Raw genomic sequence first — 20,834 nt, 5'->3', positions numbered from 1 at the left:
AACTGTTTTACAGTAGCTCCTTGTTAAAAAAATACATTCAGGGCTCATTGTGATGTTATTCCCAGTGTTCAAATAAAACACCATTGTGTTTTGGTGATTAACTTCGGTATCTGTTGTGCCATGGACACTAGCACTGACATGCCCCTCCCCCACCGTTACCTTCACCTGTATATAGGTTATACTTCATTATCCTTTATTTATACAGGTTGATCCACTGAGCGTCTTTTACGGGGGACACCTGTCCAACAAACAGGTTAGACCTAAGTCGGAACTTATTCTTTAGTTATTCCAGTGGAGGTACAGTACCTTCTGGTCGGTGGTCTTCTGGGCACAGTCTTTGAGGGGGTCTTTGTCCACGGGCTTGCGGATGCGGGCCACGGTACGAGCCTCGCAGTCCTCTATCCGTAGACGCAGGTCCTTGATCTGGGTGATGTAGGTCACACACGTGGACTCGTCCTGCTCACCTGTGTGCAGCGTGGACATTGTGGAGATTGGTTAGGATTGGTAAGAGCGTGGCACGAGTAGCGCCGAGGTTGTGGGTTCAATACCCGCAGGGAACACACACTCAAAATGTATGCACTCACTGTACTGTAAATCATTTCGAATAGAAGCGCCTGCTGAGTGGCAATAATAATACAATTCTTCTATTATCATGGTGAGGAGCTTAGGGCAGGATGGGTGTGAGGTCACTGTAGGTGTAGTAAGATAGAGGGTTGAATGTAGTGTGGTGAGGCCTTTCCCTTGATGTCTTCCATGTACGTTCTTTACCTTGCAATACCTCATTGCTTTGAAAGGAATTACAATTGCAGATAGAGATAGAGAATGCTAAATATACCCCCCCCCCAACACACACACACACACACACACACCTTTGTGCAGTGCATTCATATGGTTCATGATCAGACATGCATGTTTTCACATGTAGTGTGTCACACACAGCTCGATACTCATTCAAACAAAGCACATTTCATCCCGAATGATCCTCTATGCAGGCGACTACACTGTGCAGTGGTATCTCTACACACAGCAAAACACAGCTTGACCACTACCTGAATGTGCTTTCTGAAGCACGATATTGCATGATGAAAGAAAAAACAAAAAAAACAAAGCCACATTGGAAACAGGAAATGTACAAAAAAAAAGACAAAAGATATCATGCACTCACTCAAAAGCCGTAAGAGCTAGCGGAATTGCTGTCAATGTGAACACTGTAAGTTGACGGGGGTGGAGTGACGAAAACAACAAATTCTTGAATGCCCCAACCATCCATAGTTCAAGAGCCTGGCGGGTTCACTGTTGCCTGTGTGAGCTATAGCCTAGCGTGACACACTCACCTTTGGTTTTAACCACTGGTCCTGAAAGGTGAATTTGACAGTTACCCAATGTTGCTGAAGTGGTGTACAGTAACACGCCTTTCACCCCGGACTACACACATCCACTGTATAAAAGACTGTTTGCTGGTGGGTAGGAGGGTAGATGCCACCCTTACTGAGATCAAAACTTTATTTTGCAGCCTGCTGTTTATTAGGTCATTACACATTCATTATTTGTCAAACCAGGAAGTCACCAAACCAGGAAGTACCCACTAATACCCCATTAGTTTCTTAGTTAATACCATGTAAACGCCAGGTAAGTACCAGGCTGTAAAATAAAGGGATCCAGAGGTTTGTTGTGTTTAGGTGGAACTGACCTTTCTCCACAGAGCGCAGAAGGTTGTCGTAGTACTGTGTGGTCTTAGAGTAGTCGCCCTCGATCTGCATACGGTCGTGTGGACCAAACAGCTGAGAATCCTGACTGTCACGCAGGAAGTCCTGATAGTGAAGCTCCAGGTTCCTCATAATCAGCTTGTACTCCTCCACCTTCATGGTCTTAAACTATAGAGGGAAGAGAGGGGGGGGGAGAGGGTGAGAGAGAGGGAGGAGAGAGAGGAAGAAATAGGGTGAAAAGGAGAGAAGGAGAGGGAAGACAGAGAGAGAAGAAGAGGTAGGAGAGCAGGGGAAAAAGAGGGAAATGGTCCATCTAAGGCATGGTCATCTTTCAAAACCTCCTTGAGAGAGGAATCTATCAGAATTGCCGGTCAATTTGTCCCTGCCATTCTGTCCATGTACCCTGCTTGTATCACAAGCTGTTTTAGGCGGTTACATTTTATAAAATCAAATCTACAACACAATCAAGGCTTTTAGTTTGTTTGTCACGTAATACAAACGTAATACACGGCTCCTTACTGTCGTAGTAGTATCAGAACTTTCCCCGACGATAATTCCATTTCCAAAACCCATGAGGTTTTCTAACTCAATCAAACACTTGTCCATGTCTACATGGTCTGCTCTATAAATAACAGAGCTCGAGACTCAACCTCACCGTAAAGCAACAATGGTATGGGAAATCTCCCCATTCAATTCAGCACACTTACAGTAACACAAACAGGGTGACCACTCGACTCCCTTGATTGACGGTCTGTGAGGATCGCGTTTAACTTAAAAGAGTACACGTCTAAACGTCAAACAGTTAACTAATGTCAAACTATTCTAATTACTATATATCTTTCTAAAATGTTGGTTTTAAGATAAACAAAAACACAGATGACTAGTGTTTACCATGGTGATGTTCCAGTTACGTATCTGTGTGATGTCTCTCGTCAGGTACTGCCAGGAAAGCATGCTCTTCATGTCCACATGCATTCTCTGCCACAGGATCAGCATCGACTGGTGACCAGAGTCCAGACTGGGGAAGGAGACAGAAGGAAGTGTTACTGTACTGTAAAACAAATATAACTAGGGCCCAGAGTTTGTTCATGGCTAGGTTACGAAAAACCAGCCTGGTCCCAGATCTGTTTGTATCATCTTGCCAACTCCTATGGTCATTGTCAGGGAAGACAGCGCAAACAGATATGGGACGTGGCAAAAAGACAAACAAAAAACGGGCTCTGCGTGATCCACTGATGGAGAGCACTGTGTATTGATGTAAGAGTCTCACCTGGACACACTGTCCATAGCCTCCTTGTTGACAGGTGGAACCAGGAAGCAGACTGAAGGCACCACCGCCTCAATGCCTGAGCGGTTAAGGACCTTCCACTTGTTGGGCTGTGGGGAGTTGTTGATGAGAGCACACTCCTCACCCTTATGGACGGTGATCTGCACAGAGAGACAGAGTATATGAGACGTTACAGTCCATGGATGGATGGATGGATGGTGGATGGCAAGACCAGCAAGAATGAATGAATAAACCAGGAAGAATTAATGAATGGGGGAAGGAAACGAGTGATGAACGAAACAAACAAATGAAAAGAAAGTCTCTACCTCTTCTACATAGGTAGAGCGTTATTCCTACACCAGATACCTTCAAAAGGTGATGATAAAGATGATATGCTTACCTCCATCTGTTTGAAGTCACACACGGCCTGGATGGGCAGTTTACCCTTGATGGACTTGGTGGGGTTACGGGGCTTCAGCTGGATTATGGTCTTGGCTCTCTTGTTCAGGCCGGCCACGTGAGTCTTAAACTCATTCAGCTGCTCCTTCTCCTCCTGGCAAAGAAGGGAAATACTTCAAAATCTCCCGAAAAAGATGGAACAAAAAGATAAGGGTTTCCTGGTTTGCTTTCTCTGCATTTGAGCGACTAAAGTTGTGCCTATGACGAGGGCCCATATTCATGAAGTATCACAGAGTAAGATTACTGATCTAGGATCATATAACCCCTTTCCATTCATTATATATAAAAAGCAGACCTGATTCTAGATCAGCAGTCCTACTCTTACGATTTATGAATATGGGTCCCAGAGCTAGGTGACCTCACATTTTATGTGAGCACAAGCATCCATACACAGTCCAACTATGTCGTAGGCTACCCACCATAGCATCCTGCAGCAGGTCCTCTAGTCGCGTGGCCGTAGTGGAGCGATCACAGCTGTACTTCTTCTTCATCACCTCCTGCATCTTCTTCATCCTCTCCTCAGCCTCTTTCACATCCGAGAAGAACTGCGAAAAAGCACAAGTGGATAAGGGCATGTGTGTTTGAACAATCAATGAGAACATCAACAATTGTGTTTGGAACTATTACTCATGGAGCCATGCAGGTTTATGAGCCATTCTTTCATTTGAAAATTATTCTGAGCATCCAAACCTGGTAGTACGCTGTGTTCTCTTTAAGGTGAGCCTCGATGCAACAACACAGCTGTAGGATCCAGCTCCACTGAGTCTGCAGGGCTGCTGTGAAGGCCTGGAAATTAAAGGGGGACATCAAGAGTTGGGCAAAACAGGGTCGTGTTCATTAGGCACCAAGTGGGGTAAAACAGACTGAAACACGGAGGGACTACATGAACTTGTCCAATAAGACATGCTTGTTTTCAGTTGCAAAACAATCTACTACGGTATGCGGTTCTGTGTACTAATGCATGCATCCAGGTTTACCCTGTTATTGCACATGGGGACCACTAGGGGGTAGTGCTGTGCTCACCTCCACTGTCTTCTTGCCGGGGTGGCCCTCCTTCAGCATCTTGTCTCCTGTGGCCTGGATGTCGTTGACCTTTTTCTCTCTCAGCTCCAGCTCACGCATTAGACCCTTCCAAATCAAGATGAGCTATCAATGAGCTATCAACAGCCTTACATTCAGATGAACACTACTCCAGAGTTTGGAAATACTGTATGATCTATTCAATCTTTTTCTATGCTTCAAAAAATGTCCATTTGAGCAACCAGGCTGTCTTAACAGCATTTCTGATATATTTGTCAAGTTATGTATATGGGTTTCTGGGTGGGCGGTTAGACCTACCGAGTAGTTGTCTTTCTTGGCAGTCATGTTGGTGTTGCGATCGCTCCAGTCGTAGTTGACCTCCTCCTCCTCTTTGTCGTTGAGCCACATCAGCTCCTTGGTTGCCGCGCTGACGAACACATAGAGCGAGTCCAGGTTACGCAGACGAGACTTGGAGGAGTTCTGGGAGAAAGAGGGAAGATGCAGATTAAATGACAAACTGTATGTGTACATTTATGAGAATACAATTATTACCAATCCGGGTGGTAGTTGACCATAACAGCATCTTCACCCAAAAATATGACATTTAACCCAAAAGAATGCTTCTGAATAAAGATCTTACCAGCAGCTTGGCATACTGAAGGTCCAGTTTGCCCAGGTATTGACTGTATGTCCCCTTACTGACTGGGGATAGCTGGCTCTGAGGGACACACAGGCAACATCAATGTAATATCACAGTCAGATAGAGAGGATCTAGCACTTGAGGTTGGTAACGAACGTATGCCATGTATCCATTCCCTCAGATCAAATACAAAAGATATGGAAATATACGGAGAGTCTATGAAACAAAGTTATTATAACGCCCCACTAAAACATATTTCACCTTTGCCCCCTTAAGGTCTAGTACCTCGTCAGCCTTGGCCCGTTCGATCTTGGCGCGGAAGTCCTCCACGGTCTGGTGCAGGCCCCGGTGGCTGCCCAGCTGAGACTCCACGGTGGGCAGGTCCGAGCCCCACTCGGACTCGTCAATCCGCCTCTGACTCTCCTCCACCCAGGTCAGCAGGTCCTGGGCGTAGCGCAGGGTCACCTCGTCCATCTCAGGACGCGCCCTGGTGGAGGGCTGCTGGATGGTCTGGATCATCTGCGACTTGAGGCGCAGGTTATAATCGGTGCGCAGGTTCACAAGACGCTCGTGAAGGCGGTATACCCTGTGGGAACGACACGCATTTATTCGACAGGTAAGTGTTCTGTCCTGTAACACACATTTTCTTTGGTTGCATGACTATGGTTACACAACAAGTTTAGGTTTCAATCATGACTAGAGGGGGTGGGGATATCATTTATCATTTAGAGAAAATGGTTTCTATCCTCACAAAGCAAATCGTTGTAATCGATCAGTGTATATAATAGAATAGAATCAAACAGAAAATAGATACTGTATTATCCATTTTGTGAGAAACTGACACGGCCAACACACCTGCGGTACATCTGCTCGGCCTGCAGGTGGCGTCCATCTTTGAGCAGCTGCACGTCGTTGAAGAGCAGGCGGATCATTCCGTCTGCCTTGTCTAGGTCCCGCTCCATCTCGGCAGTGTGCTGAGCCGGCTTCCCTGCACTCAGGAGACGGATGTCCTAGAGGGAGGAGGGCATACCAATATTAATGTCATTAACCTATGAGCTTTCGAGAGACAGAAGGTAAAGGGTTTCTATGGTTGACAGACCATAATAAGTAATGCTTCCTCCACTTGGAGGAATGGCTTGTCAAAGTTGTTGGAGATAGTTCAGATCTTCCTTTTGTTCTGTGAGACTGTACTTATCCAGCCCACCTCATGCTGTTGTATGACAGGAGAGGGAATACCGTTCTGATTGGATGACTGGACACATTGGTTTTGAATGAGGTAGTAAACAGACAGCTAATGATTTTCTAACTGGAGCATATGACTCCAGTTAGAAAATCACTGGCCTATAGCAACTTTACATAATTGAGGACAATGGTTGTCCTTAGTTTGTCCCAGTCCCAGTCTCAGTCCCAGCCTCCTCACTGTACAGTCCAAGACTCACCGTCTGCAGCAGGGTCTCCAGCTGGTTGAGCTGCTCCTCACACACACCTGACTCCATCTGGACTTTACTGACAATCCTCTGTAGTCTCTCCAGCCTGAGGGAAGATCATTTTACCTTTATTTAACTAGGCAAGTCGGTTAAGAACCATTTCTTATTTTCAATGACGGCCTAGGAACAGTAGGTTAACTGCCTTGTTCAGGGGCAGAATGACAGATTTTTACTTTGTCAGCTCGGAAATTCGATCTTGCAACCGTTTCGGTTACAAGTCCAACGCTCTAACCACTAGGCTTCCTGCCGCCCCAGAAGACGAGCATTAACACCGATCTGGACAAAACACTGACCTGGTATAGAATTTCACTTCTGTACAATGCTAAAAGTGAACGAATCAATAGAAAAACAAACAAACAAAAAAATGTTTTATGTATCAAGTATCAAATGTAACATATTCCTTGCGTGGCCACAGCTAAAACCGCCATAACATAGTAACACAATTACCCACGACAGCACAATCACTGAAAGTCCAGAACAAGACACTTACAGCCTCTTTGAATGCAGCAGGTACTCTACTCTACAAGGGTCCGTCACAAATGCCATACTCTTGTCCCTATGCTCTCCCTTCTAAAGTCCCAGGTAGAGAGGTGGCTCTTCTTAACACAGCCCCATCGCGTCATGGGAATTCTCTCCCGTCTTGGCAGTGACAATAAAAGTCTGCTGCGCTTGTTCAGCCATTCCTCACCCCAGTTCATGAATAAGGCTGCCCAGATAGAGCACAGCCCAGTCTGATGAACTTAGAAACTTAGAAACTAGCAAACGAGAACTGCCCATTATACTGAACGTGGACCCGGCAAACAAGGCTGTCTCATGACAGTGGACCAGCCCATTTCAAGACGACATGCAACACAACACCACTCCAGCCATCTAGCCTTATGATATTGATAATATTGGTATTTGATGTCTTCTGACAGGTAATCAGATCTGATTAAGTTACGAGAATGGATTTTCTAAAAAATAAAAAAATCGCTCTGTACAAGACTTGGCCCCTGTGAACAGAGGATGTCTTTCTTTGCAATCCCTTCATTGCAGAGGGAAAACATGATTCAATCACAACATCTGGATACGGAGACTCCGAAATAGGGGAGATGGGTAATATAATTACTGTGCGTTACTTAGCTTCAGATGTTGTTCTTGCAGCGGTTTAAACGGCACATGTAACTAACAAGGAAATGGTCCGATAGAATTGTCTCGAGAAGAATCCATCCGTCACATTCTGTGGTTTTTATATGAATCATGAATCATCCGCTGTAAGTAAGTTGCACTCATCAACGGTCTGATATTCTAAATCGACGCTCTGTGGCGCTACTTAAATCAAAGAAACTAGTGGAAACGTCCATCTAAAGTCAAGGACGCATGAAGTCATCTCCGAAGAGCTTAGAGAAATCAGGCAGGACAGTGTCCGAGCCCCTATGGCATCATAGATAGCAAACCTCGGGCGTGCCAATGGCATTACTGTTCCAGAGGAACTGACTGTCGACAAACCAGCCTAAACAATGCCCCAGAGCAGTGCAACCAAGGAAAACTGGGTTTAATTGACTAATGGAGTTAGTTATCCAGGATTCTCTAACACAGACCAACGAATCAATGACCGGTCTTGTGTCGAACAATAACATATTCTTCCCATTTTGTAACATGAAGACCGATTATTTTCTAACAAAACAGGCAGAAACTAACAAGGTCACTTGAAGAGAGTAGATATATACTAAACAAAAATATAAACGCAACAAGCAACAGTTTAATTGATTTTACTGAGTTACAGTTCATATGAGGAAATCATTCAATTGAAATAATAAATCCATTAGGCCCTAATCTATGGATTTCACATGACTGAGAGTACAGATACGCATCAGTTGGTCACAGATACCTTAAAAAAAATGGACCTTACAAATGGCCTTAGGATCTCGTCATGATATTTTTGTGCATTCAAACTGCCATCGCTAAAATGCAATTGTGTTCGTCGTCCGCAGCTTATGCCTGCCCACACCATAACCCCAACACCCCCATGGGGCACTCTGTTCACAACGTTGATATCAGAAAACCGCTCGGCCACACGGCGCCATACACGTGTTCTGCGGTTGTGAGGCCGGGAGGACGCACTGCCAAATTCTCTAAAATTACGTTGGAGGCGGCTTATGATAAAGAAAGGAACATTCAATTCTCTGGCAACATTCATTAATTCATGAAGTCAGCATACCAATTGCACACTCCCTCAAAACTTTAGACATCTGTGGTATTGAGATTTGTGACAAAACTGCACATTTTCGAGTGCCATTTTATTGTCCCCAGCACAAGGTGCACCTGTGTAATGGTGCTTAATCAGATTCGTAATATACCACACCGGTCAGGTGGATGGGTTATCTTGGCATCCCCACTAACAGGGATATAAACTAATGTGCACATTTGAGATAAATACACTTTGTGTGCATATGGACCTTTTCTGGGATCTTTTATTTCAGCTCATGAAACATGGCACCAAAACTTTACATGTTGCGTTTATATTTTTCGTTCAGTGTAGATCCAGATGAGGATTGATGGAATCGTGGAATTCGTGGAATAATATGGCCAGACATTGATATCCACCACACAGCTTTACTCACTCACCTCTCAAACTCTGTCCTGAGCAGTCGTTCTCTCTCTAGGATGGACACGTGCAGACGGCCCCATTCCTTCTCCACATCAATGGGATGGTAGCCTGGAGGGACCTTGACCTGACCAGCATGCACTGCACTCTGTAGAGGGGGTGGTGTGAAATAATAAGTGTTATCTATCTATATCAATCTGTCAAAAAACTGACTAGAGTATAATGGAATGGGATCCAATAGAGTCGAGTACAATTGAATACAATAGAATAGAATTAATCGAATAGACTAGAATGCAAATAGAATAGAAAATAATAGAATAGAAGCTCTGTGCATGGCTAACCTCAAAGGACTGATAGATGAGTTTGGAACGGTGCTTGTCGGCCTCCTTTGCAGGCAGTTCTGTCTCTTTGAACTTCAAGAACTGACGCCACAGGATCTGAAAGAGAGAGACAGAATGAAGGAGTACATTTTCCTAGCGTTCTCGAACGAACGGTCACAAGGGGGACATTTTTGTATATATATATTTTTTAAAGAATGTGCAGTGAAATGCGTTGTTTTACAGGGTCAGCTATAGTAGTACGGCATCCCTGCAGCTAATTAGTGTTAAGTGCCTTGCTCAAGGACACGTCAGCAGATTTTTCACATTGTCGGCTCAGGTATTCAAACCAGCGACCTTTCGGGTTCCTGGCCCAACGCTCTAACCGCAAGCTACCTTACTAGCTAGTGAATCAATCTATCCTACTCTTGCTTCCTTTTTAAACGCTACATAACACTAAACAGGGTTGAGGACAATTCTATTTCAAGACACTCCATTCAGAAAGTAAACCGAAATTCCATTTGAAATGGAATTGACCCCAACCACGACAGCAGTACAAACTGCTTCCATTGACTCTAGTCTAGGTGATGATTCTGATTTGCTAAAGCGGTGAAGTGTAAAACTACAGCTCTTGATGAGTTAGTTGACATGTTTACATTCTCACAGTGGGAGTTACTTGAGGACGGATTGTAAACCTTGTAGCTTTATAACATGTTCCAATGTCCTTAATTCACACACATACACACAGAGCGTGACCTTTTCAATTGGCCATTCAAAAAATGGGATTATCTAAATCCAATATGGTACTGGATCACTAAAGTGGTTAACCCCGATTATTTTGACACCTTCCCAAACAAAGACGCACGCTAGCAACGATAAGGGCTGTTGAGAAGAACACATAGAAAAGTCAGATGCCTTTATTAGAAGACACAGATGGTGTATAAACACAAATAGAAACAAATAGGAGACTTCTCGAGATACTGCTTATGCCTGTATTTTGGGAACCATTTTCTAGGAAAAGAGATCTTGGAACTAGACCACCTTGAAGCACAATATACCCAGCCTTGTACCGCTCATTCTGATCATGCCATTACATCGGATGAAAAGGAGGTGGGACCATTATAATAGGTGTTCGAGTTGATAAAGGAAATTGGACATAGAAGTGAGTCCTCCTCTGTTTTACTGTACAATTCCTGTGTATGTACTGTACAAGATTTGGAAACGGATTACAGCAACTGATAGGTTCGTGAATGTCATATACATTATCCAATAGGAGAACTTAGCTGACCGAGCCTTTATCTGACAGTCCCTTTTTTGTCTCCACAGAGGAAGTTGCAGTCACGCAAACGTTTTACGACTCAGAGCTAGCCAGGGAATGGGGAGGGGCAGTACGGAAGATTCCACTGAGGTTGAGGTAGAATAATGTTTGCCTTCGGGTCTGCTTTCCTCAGCTCCGGCGCCATCCACCCAGATATCACACGATGCCCGCAATCTCTAGGCTGGACACACGCTGTAAGTGCTCCGTATGATGTGGTATCGAACGGCAGAGCTACCCGCTTGGTCATAATGGCTTAACTATTTAACGGCCACGCGTCTCAGGAGTGCGTGGCTTCTGCTGATGCACGTGCGCATACATATCAGTAAGAGCTCAGAGAAACGAATCTCCAGAACGATTTGATCATGTAAAGCATCTCTGAATAGGCTTATGGTAACTGAAAATAAATGATGGTGTGTGTGTGGAGAAATGTAATAAACATAATTCACAGCAATAAAAAAAAATGCCTTAGCTACAGACCCCAATATATAGACACAGAAACACATACAGTATGTTCAGTATCCAAGCTCCAGTATACATATATCTAGTAATCGTACTTTATATGACCAGCAGCAAGTAGCATTCCAATCCCACTCACAACAGCGCTACTAGTAACTGTCCAGGTAGGAGACTCACCTCTATCTCCTCATAGCTGCCTGGGAACCTCCTCTCGCCGAAGATAACGACATGGTGGCTTATCCACTGTCGAATGATAGTAACCAGCTCATAGTACTCCGTCCAGCGCAGCTCCAGCTCCTGTAACACAGACACAGCAGAAAACAGCAGACAATAACAGGGTTTAACAACAGACAGCAAGAGCCTTCTCCTGGAGAGCCATGATAACTCGCCTGCTCACACACCACCCTCACTCAATTAGGTGTCAACAGAGAGAGAAAGTATGTTTATGTGCAATAAACAAAGGTTCCCTCCTATACTCACTTTCATTATATGGTTTAGTTATCATTGGAGAACAAATGGCACACTAAAATCTGTTTTGGCAATACACCATTTTGCTTTTCCAACATGGCTCTTCTGTGTGCTGGGATCATGCTGTGGTGTGAGAGGGTGTTTATTGGGTAGAAGGTTCTTTGAGGTAAACACAGAAGGTTGCTAATTTCCTGCAGCTCCATTAAACGATCACAGGATTTCCTCTGTGGTTCCAAACTGAAGTGACTCTGGACGTCAGCGTTTTAAACAAAACAAATGACATGTTCTGACTGACTGTCACAAGCCTGTGTAATCCGGGAGGGGGGGGGGGGGGGTCCTCGGAATTCACCCTCATTGAAAGTAGGATTGAATGCAATAACAGTGGCTTAGCGTACCCCTTTTTGAATGTATCAATCTGAGTCTCGGACATAAAGATATGTCCAGTTTTTGAGTATATCAGGTTTAGGGACAATCTTGTAAAAAAAGAATTGAAGTGATCAGAGATCAGCGGTGGTCAGAAATACACTCACGTTAGCCTGGATTCCATCCTGGACATCCCGGGGCATGGCATCATACAAGGACGACACGTAGGTGATGATGGACTTCTCATCAGGGTGCGGCACGTCAACATCTGGGAAAATAATTGTGTTTATAGATTTTTTTTCACAGCAAAAGAGGAGACTCTGCAAATACCAGAAACGGAATTAAGTACTTTGAGGTTCATTGTATAACAAAAAGTTCAGTGTTCCCAGTCATTATTTGGTATGTGAAGATGATTGTAAACATTAGTTATACACTTAGATCATGTTCATGGTGGATTTGGAGAGGGGGGGGGTATATATTATATTTCCAAGCTCTTCGTGTTCCATCTGGAGTCTCTCACCCCTGACTCTTCTTCCGTTAAATATCAAAAGTACAAAGCTAGGTGGTATGTGGGCGGAGAACATGCGGTGCATTCGCTAGGAACAAAACAGAAGCAAACCACGAAAATGGGGAGGGAATTTGCGTTGGAAGAAAACGTTTTCCGTTGCGAAACATTTTGATACAGTGTGCACTTGTGATTCCACCCCTGGTGCGGAGGTCAGCCATCATCACATGTACTGGAGGATCTCTGTGCGGTCTTACCCTCTGGATCCAACAGGCGTGTCACGCCCAGGTCTGTCTCTGCCACGTTGAAGGCGTACTCCAGGTTCTGCACGTTGGTCTGGCGGTACACCTTACTCATGTCAATGAGTCTAGGCCTGAGGAGACAGAACCATGGGACATCGGTCACGATTGGTGTAAAGGCAGTGTAGGCAGTTGAGGAGGGTATAAGGACTGGCCGGGCAGATACTGATAATTCATACCTACATATCACTTGTCCTAAAAAAATGTTTTTTAAATGGCACGTCTGTATGTCATAAATCTGCAGTGAACACCTGCCTCCCCTGAGGTGCTTGGCATCTATATATGAACGGAATGTTACATGGGGCTGCAGCAGACAACCAGGGCAGACATATTTCAAATTAGATAAACACCTACACTCGCTCCCCGTTTCACTCATCTGCACCACGGAGAGGATAGTAAGTGAACAGAAAATACCCATAAAGGAAACATTCAAATCATGCTGTTACTCAAATTCAAATCTTAACCAATTGAAACATAACATTTAACAAAAAAAACTAAAAAAATCCCTATCTAATTCATTTTGTATTGCATCCATTAAGTAAAAATGTCACCATTTAGAGCTCATTCTATATTTTATGGCACACATTATTCTGATATACTCTGAAAGTAAAGCCCAAGACAAATAAGAGAGAAGCTTAGAGCAGATCCGTACAGCGATTTGACGTGATAGTTGGAGCGGACAGCGTAGTAGTCCCCAGGGCTTGGGGCTGATTCCAGGCACCGCACCTCCCTAAGAGAGAGCTGCTTCCGTGGCCTGGGGGGCCTCCCTTCTACCCTACTGAGTCTGACCAGCCTCCCCTCCCCTCCCTGGAGGCTGCGAGGGCTCCAGTCATGTCCCAGCCCTGTCCCCTGGCCCAGCTCATGGTCCCCTGAGTGGGAGTCGCAGCTGGAGTGGGCCACTGAGCTGTGGGAGCCCTGGCCTGAGTCGCAGGAGGAGCCTTCTGAGAGGATATCGTCACACTGCATGACCACACGGTCTTCCAATGAGCTGACCAAGCCTGTGACCCTGCTGGACGACCTGCCAGTCCTCTTCCTGGACTTCAAGGACAGCTTCCTCTTCAGATTCGACATCATGGTGCCTTCTGGGAGTTGTAGTCTCCCCAAAATGGAGAGCTAGCTGGCTAGATGTTTCGTACTCTTCCAGTGGCAAGTGAAAAACGTTGCACTTAACAGTGAGCTTCCAATTCCAAAAGGCTTGCTGCTCCAATCATTTTAACCAGCTTCCTTGTGATGGTTTGGCGTTTGCTCAGGAGACAGCTGGGTCCAAGTCGGCAGAATGTGCAGGTTTAATCCCACCCGAGCACTGACGTCTTCAAAAAGACACAATCTTCATGTTGAGGTTACAACGAGTGCTCAACCCTCTCCGTGAGACAAGAAACATCTCGGTACCACTAGGAGACTAACTGCTGTCATCCCCTCCTGCCCTGACCTCCCAACCTCCCAACCTCAGCCCTGTCTGTCCAAAACAGCTGCCCCGATATCAACTGTAACTTTCACCAGTCCAATGTAAGGTCCTTAGTTCCCAGGGTGACAGCAACATTCAATCGTCCAAATAAGTGTTTTAAAAAAGTGCCGACTGTAGGCTGTGCAAAAAGTAACTCTGCGGTGTTTGCCGTTTGAGTAGGAGTGTTACAGTGACACACCTCTCTCCTTATGAAAATCAGCTAGTAGACTGCCTTAGGTGACACTCACAACTTAAAAAGTGTTCTCTCTCTATCTCTCTCTCGCTCTCTGTTAGAGAGAGCAGGGTGTAGCTCAACTTTGCAGGTACACGCACAGCTTTGATTGAACCTGCCCTGTGGGCCTCTCTTTCTTCCTTCCTTTAGTGCCACACCTTGCTGGGTATTTACCCAGATTTCCCTCATCACATGTCCCTCTTTCAGTCGCTCTCATAATTCATTCAGACTCCCTGGGGATGTGCAGGGTGCTGCTTTCATTACATGTTATGTGCTGGAAAACACTATTATTTACAGATAATGTGGCTGTCTCTGTGACTTTTTAGGCCTCCGCCTAAACTTTGAGAGACCACAGACATGTCTCCACTCATCCACTCTCATATTCATGTCTACATGTAACTGTATGCTTCAACAGTGACTAAAGCAGCTCCGAGGCCATTGTAATACTAACAGAAGGACTGAGAACTCATCTAGTCACTCCTCTAGTCCAGGGCTCCCTAAGAAAAGGATTCCTATATATTTTTTTTAACCTTTATTTAACTAGGCAAGTCAGTTAAGAATAAAATCTTATTTTCAATGACGGCCTAGGAACAGTGGGTAAACTGCCTGTTCAGGGGCAGAACAACAGGTTTGTACCTTGTCAGCTCAGGGATATGAACTTGCAACCTTTTGGTTACTAGTCCAACGCTCTAACCACTAGGCTACCCTGCTGCACCGGGATAGCAGGAGGGTCGCCTATGAAAGGATAAGTAAACAAACCCATCTTTCCCAATTCTATACCACCCAGGTGCCTCAGACAGCACCCTCTCCACCTGAACGTATATTAGTGAGTCTAATAACATAATAATAACAGCATACACAGTAAGTGCTCAAATCAGTGCCGGTAACTGTATCCATCTGACACAACACCCACCTGTGGTATTCCAAGCCCAGGGCACTGACAAGTTCAAAGGAATGTCTTATTAGAGCTGCCTGAAACCTGTACGATCAGGTACGGCCAGGAGAGGAGATTGAACAACTACAGAGTTAGAATAAAAATTGAATTTACCTCAGGACTAGTCAGAACTGAGAAATAAACACTAAGTGGACACACAAACCTATTTTATAAGACATGGAAAACCTTTCTCTCTTTTGTTGAAACTAGTGTCTTATTGATTTATGTACCTGATAGTTTACATTTGTACTAGATATACACTACGTTACCAAAATTATGTGGACACGTGCTCGTCAGACAGCTCATTCCAAAATCATGGAGATTAATATGGAGTTGGTCCCCCCTTTGCTGCTATAACAGCCCCCACTCTTCTGGGAAGGCTTTCCACTAGATTATGGGGACTTGCTTCCATTCAGCCACAAGACCATTAGTGAGGTCAGGCACTGATGTTGGGCGATTAGGCCTGGCTCACAGTATGTGTTCCAATTCATCCCAGAGGTGTTCGATGGGATTGAGGTCAGGGCTCTGTGCAGGCCAGCCAAATTCCTCCACACCGATCGACAAACCATTTCTGTATGTACCTCGCTTTGTGCACAGTGGTATTGTCATGCTGAAACAGGAAAGGGACTTCCCCAAAATGTTGCCACAAATTTGGAAGCACAAAATCGTCTAGAATGTCATTGTATGCTGTAGCGTTAACATTTCCCTTCACTGAAACTAAGGGGCCTAGCCCGAACCATGAAAAACAGCCCCAGACCATTATGCCTCCTCCACCAAACTTTACAGTTGGTACTATGCATTGGGGCAGGTAGCGTTCTCCTGGCATCCGCCAAACCCAGATTCGTCCGTCAGACTGCCAGATGGTGAAGCGTGATTCATCACTCCAAAGAACGCGTTTCCACTGTTCCAGAGTCCAAGCACCTCTCCAGTCGATGCTTGGCATTGTGCATGGTGATCTTAGGCTTGTGTGCGGCTGCTCGGGCCATGGAAAACCATTTTATGAAGGTCCTGACGAACAGTTCTTGGGCATATGTTGCTGCCAGAGGCCGTTTGGAACTTGGTAGTAAGTGTTGAATCCGAGGACAGGCGATTTTTACATGCTACACGCTTTAGCACCCCCGCGATCCCGGTCTGTGAGCTTGTGTGGCCTACCACTTCATAGCTGAGCTGTTGTTGCTCCTAGACGTTTCCACTTCAGAATAAAGCGATGTGTCATGACAACCCTGTTGCATATAGCTTAGCACTACCGGAGACGCTAGGACAAGACATATTAACACCTAATAGTGCCACTGTACCCACTCATGTTACTACTGTGGGTAATAACATGAGTGGGTACAGTCTACAGAGGGGTGTATTTGGGGTACTATTTTTGGGGTTAATCTCACCTTTAAGAATAAACCTGAAATGGCTGGAGGTGAGGCTACATTTGAGGAGACAGCGGGGCTTACGTGTAACATTCTGATGTTCCAATCCAAAGATGTTCTCTTTTGACATACTTTACCCAAGATTTGGTTCTGGGTACAGAGATTAAATACTGTAAACATTACACTACGTATTGTGGCTTGAGGTGTCGGCCGCCAAATAATAACATCATATGCCATTTAGCAGACCCATTTGGCAGACCCTTCCGCCAATCACGCGTGCATACATTTTACATTCAGGTGGTCGCGGGAATCGATACCCAGTATCCTGGCATTACAAGCAGCATGTTTCTACCAACTGACCCACAGAGGACCACTTACTGGTGTTTGTGGATGACGGCGCTGAAGAGCTTGCCGTCCCTCCAGCTGGTGGTGAAGTTGTCACAACGGATGCCCTGGTAGCCCTCCACCATGCTCTGGGACCACATCAGCAGCTTCTCCTTGGCAGTCATGTTGTCTGACTGGCCATTCACCTGGATGTCCGAGATCTAACAGGGGAGGATAGACACCGGGGTTAGAGAGGGGAGGATAGACACCGGGGTTAGACAGGGGAGGATAGACACCGGGGTTAGACAGGGGAGGATAGACACCGGGGTTAGCCGGGGGGGGGATAGACACCGGGGTTAGACAGGGGAGGCTCGACACCGGGTTAGAGAGGGGAGGATAGACATCGGGGTTAGACGGGGGAGGATAGACACCGGGGTTAGACGGGGGAGGATAGACACCGGGGTTAGAGAGGGGAGGATAGACACCGGGGTTAGAGAGGGGAGGATATACACCGGGGTTAGAGAGGGGAGGATAGACACCGGGGTTAGATGGGGGAGGATAGACACCGGGGTTAGACGGGGGAGGATAGATACCGGGGTTAGACAGGGGAGGATAGACACCGGGGTTAGACAGGGGAGGATAGACACCGGGGTTAGACGGAGGGGGGGGGGGGGAGATAGACACCGGGGTTAGACAGGGGAGGATAGCCACCGGGGTTAGACCGGGGAGGATAGCCACCGGGGTTAGACATGGGAGGATAGACACCGGGGTTAGAGAGGGGAGGATAGACACTGGGGTTAGACGGGGGAGTATAGACACCGGGGTTAGACGGGGGAGTATAGACACCGGGGTTAGACCGGGGAGTATAGACACCGGGGTTAGATGGGGGAGGATAGACACCGGGGTTAGATAGGGGAGGATAGATACCAGGGTTAGACGGGGGAGGATAGACACCGGGGTTAGACGGGGGAGGATAGACACCGGGGTTAGACGGGGGAGGATAGACACCGGGGTTAGACAGGGGAGGATAGACACCGGGGTTAGACAGGGGAGGAGGCCACATGCTACCAGGTTTGGGGTCAATTCCATTTAAATTTGGTCAATACGGGAAGTTAACTCAAATTGGATGAAAACGCCTCCTCAATGACCAGATTTGGAATAGAAAATGGAATTTCAGTTGACTTCCTGGATTGAATGAATTGATATGGAATTGATCCCAACCCTGCTTGTCATGGTGGCAGAGGGAGATAGTTTGAAACAATAAAGATATCATCTATTTGAGAAAATTGATTATGCATTGTAATGGATGGGGTTTGATTCAATCATATGATATTCTGGTTCAATATGAATCAGGTTTGTCTACCTCAATGATCTGTGGTGGAAAACAAGAAAAAACATAGTTTTTCAGCCAGGGGAGGCAACTCTGTCATCAATATTACATATGTGACATCAAAGGGAACCGCCAACTAGATCTCAATTCCTAGGTCATTGAATAGGTGGGAGGGATGTCCGGCGGAGACTGCTCCTGCTTTGGGTCTCAAGACACAACTTAAGCACTATCTGGTCCAGTGCGGGAACACACACCATTGGCTAATGTGGCAGGACTTCATTTGGGCTGGAATGGAAATGAAATGAGTCACAGTCACCAGAGGCTCAGAGGGTACTCTCTGTTCTTGCCAAAAGACCGCTCATTTACCAAATTCTCTGCCGACTGGTCTCTTTCTGTAGTCGGTGTGTGTGGGTATACTGTAAGTGTGTGTGTGTGTGTGTGTGTGTGTGTGTGTGTGTTCTCCTCGGGATCCATTCCACCCTCGATGGCCCCACCCTAAACCTCACCCCTCTGAAGAGGAGAATTCCTATGATGACTCACCAGGCACCGGACCTGCTGTGTTTTCTCCTTCTGAGAAATGGGAGATACCCCTCTCTATCCAACGCAGTACATGGAGTACAGTAAACCAATGTAAAACAACAACTAGAAGTTGAACTGATGTCTGTGCCCAGTGGGTATACTCTATACCAGTCTTAGTTGGGTATCAGACCTGTTTTCAAATACTATTTGAAATAATTTATAATACTTTAGCTAGGCTTGATTGAGATTGCCTGGCTTAATGGAACCAATAGTCAATGCTACCTTGGAGAATAGTTTGCAGGACACAATGTTCTTTTAGTTCCTCTGCCTTCATCGGCACATGGGTCCCAAAGAGACCTGGGTTCAAATACTATTTGACATCTTTCAAATACTTTTCATGTTTCCTTAGCCTTCCTGGAGTGCCAGTTGGGCAGGGTTGGACTATTGTGTTGGTTCCACTATGCCAGGCAAACTCAATCAAGCCTAGCTAAATGATTTGAAATGATTATTGAAATTGTGCAGTAAGACTGGTGTAGAGTATACCCACAGGGCACAGACAGTTCAACTTCTAGTATCTCACCATGTCATTCGATTTTGGTTGAAAGTTGTGAGAAAAAAAAGCAGTGGTGTGAAGTACTTAAGTAAAAATACTTGAATGTACTACTTAAGTCGTTTTTTGGGGTATCTGTACTTTACTTTATTATTAATATTTTTGACAACTTTTACTTCACTACATTCCTAAAGAAAATATTGTACTTTTTACTTCCTACATTTTCCCTGACAACCAAAAGCACTAGTTACATTTTGAATGCTTAGCAGGCCAGGAAAATGGTCAAATTCAAGCACACATCAAGAGAACACGTGGTCATCCCTACTGCCTCTGGCCTGGTGGACTCACTAAACACAAATGCATCTTTTGTAAATAATGTCTGAGTGTGGGAGTCTGCCCCTGGCTTTCCATACATTTTAAAAGAAAGACAATTGTGCAGTCTGCTTTGCTTAATATAAGGGATTTTAAATGACTTACTTTTACTTTTGATACTTAAGTATATTTTAGCAATTACATTTACTTTTGATACTTAAATTTAAAACCAAATACTTTTATTCAAGTAGTATTTTACCGGCTGACTTTTACTTGAGTAACTTTATATTAAGGTATCTATAGTTTTCTTCAAGTATGACCATTGGGTACTTTTTCCACCTCTGTTCAAATAATTATAATTATTAAACTGTAATAATACTATGATTGAAATATATTTCATAATAATTTGATAACAGATTTGACAGCAATGTGATTTTCTGAAAGCGATGTGGTAAACATTTAGAGTGATTGAGTTCAATTTGTGATTGTTGCTGATTGGCTTGGATCAGAGCCAAGGGGATAGGAGGATGAGGAGCTATATGATATGGGAACACAACACTGACAGAGAAGGACACCTGGAAGTGAAGGATGATGGTCCATATCAGCCCAAGCGTCAGCTTGGGGTTACCATCCGCAATGTCATCGTTTCGGATGTTCACCAGCTTGACCTGTGATTGGACGACAGAGAAGAGCGAGACTTAACAATTATAGTCGCTCACATCATAGTAGATACATTTTTAACCTGTTCCAATGCATTTAGATATTTGTCTCAGTCACGTCACTTACAGTAAGTCATCTCAATACAGTACAAGAGAAGTAAACTCAGAGGGTAACTCATGTTTCATTTTCTCCATTATTATATTTCAATTGTTGTTTCTCTTACCTGTCGGTGTTTGAGGAAGTCCAGTGCCATCTGTACATTCTGCAGCTTGT

General features: G+C 45.0%; 1 protein-coding gene across 1 annotated transcript in view; it reads right to left on the bottom strand.

Annotated features, from left to right (window-relative positions):
- The window catches only part of LOC109902199 (plectin), a 75,880-nt gene that overhangs the window by 18,454 nt on the left and 36,592 nt on the right, over window positions 1-20,834 (bottom strand). Inside the window, exons 3-23 of the mRNA XM_031838082.1 lie at window positions 20,785-20,829; window positions 20,477-20,569; window positions 17,245-17,411; window positions 12,851-12,966; window positions 12,256-12,356; window positions 11,435-11,554; window positions 9,508-9,603; window positions 9,187-9,314; window positions 6,532-6,625; window positions 5,948-6,102; window positions 5,378-5,678; window positions 5,093-5,170; window positions 4,771-4,932; window positions 4,456-4,560; window positions 4,123-4,218; window positions 3,852-3,977; window positions 3,374-3,526; window positions 2,977-3,134; window positions 2,598-2,724; window positions 1,691-1,874; window positions 307-464 (exon numbers count right to left, since the gene is read on the bottom strand). Of these exons, the coding sequence (XP_031693942.1) occupies window positions 307-464; window positions 1,691-1,874; window positions 2,598-2,724; window positions 2,977-3,134; window positions 3,374-3,526; window positions 3,852-3,977; window positions 4,123-4,218; window positions 4,456-4,560; window positions 4,771-4,932; window positions 5,093-5,170; window positions 5,378-5,678; window positions 5,948-6,102; window positions 6,532-6,625; window positions 9,187-9,314; window positions 9,508-9,603; window positions 11,435-11,554; window positions 12,256-12,356; window positions 12,851-12,966; window positions 17,245-17,411; window positions 20,477-20,569; window positions 20,785-20,829 (2,763 nt within the window). The remainder of the gene's footprint in view (window positions 1-306; window positions 465-1,690; window positions 1,875-2,597; window positions 2,725-2,976; window positions 3,135-3,373; window positions 3,527-3,851; window positions 3,978-4,122; window positions 4,219-4,455; window positions 4,561-4,770; window positions 4,933-5,092; window positions 5,171-5,377; window positions 5,679-5,947; window positions 6,103-6,531; window positions 6,626-9,186; window positions 9,315-9,507; window positions 9,604-11,434; window positions 11,555-12,255; window positions 12,357-12,850; window positions 12,967-17,244; window positions 17,412-20,476; window positions 20,570-20,784; window positions 20,830-20,834) is intronic.

The sequence above is a fragment of the Oncorhynchus kisutch genome, linkage group LG13, assembly GCF_002021735.2.
Source record: "Oncorhynchus kisutch isolate 150728-3 linkage group LG13, Okis_V2, whole genome shotgun sequence".
Classification (NCBI taxonomy): Eukaryota; Metazoa; Chordata; class Actinopteri; order Salmoniformes; family Salmonidae; genus Oncorhynchus; species Oncorhynchus kisutch.
Note: the sequence above shows the minus strand (reverse complement) of the source record. Positions and strands in the feature narration are given on the sequence as shown.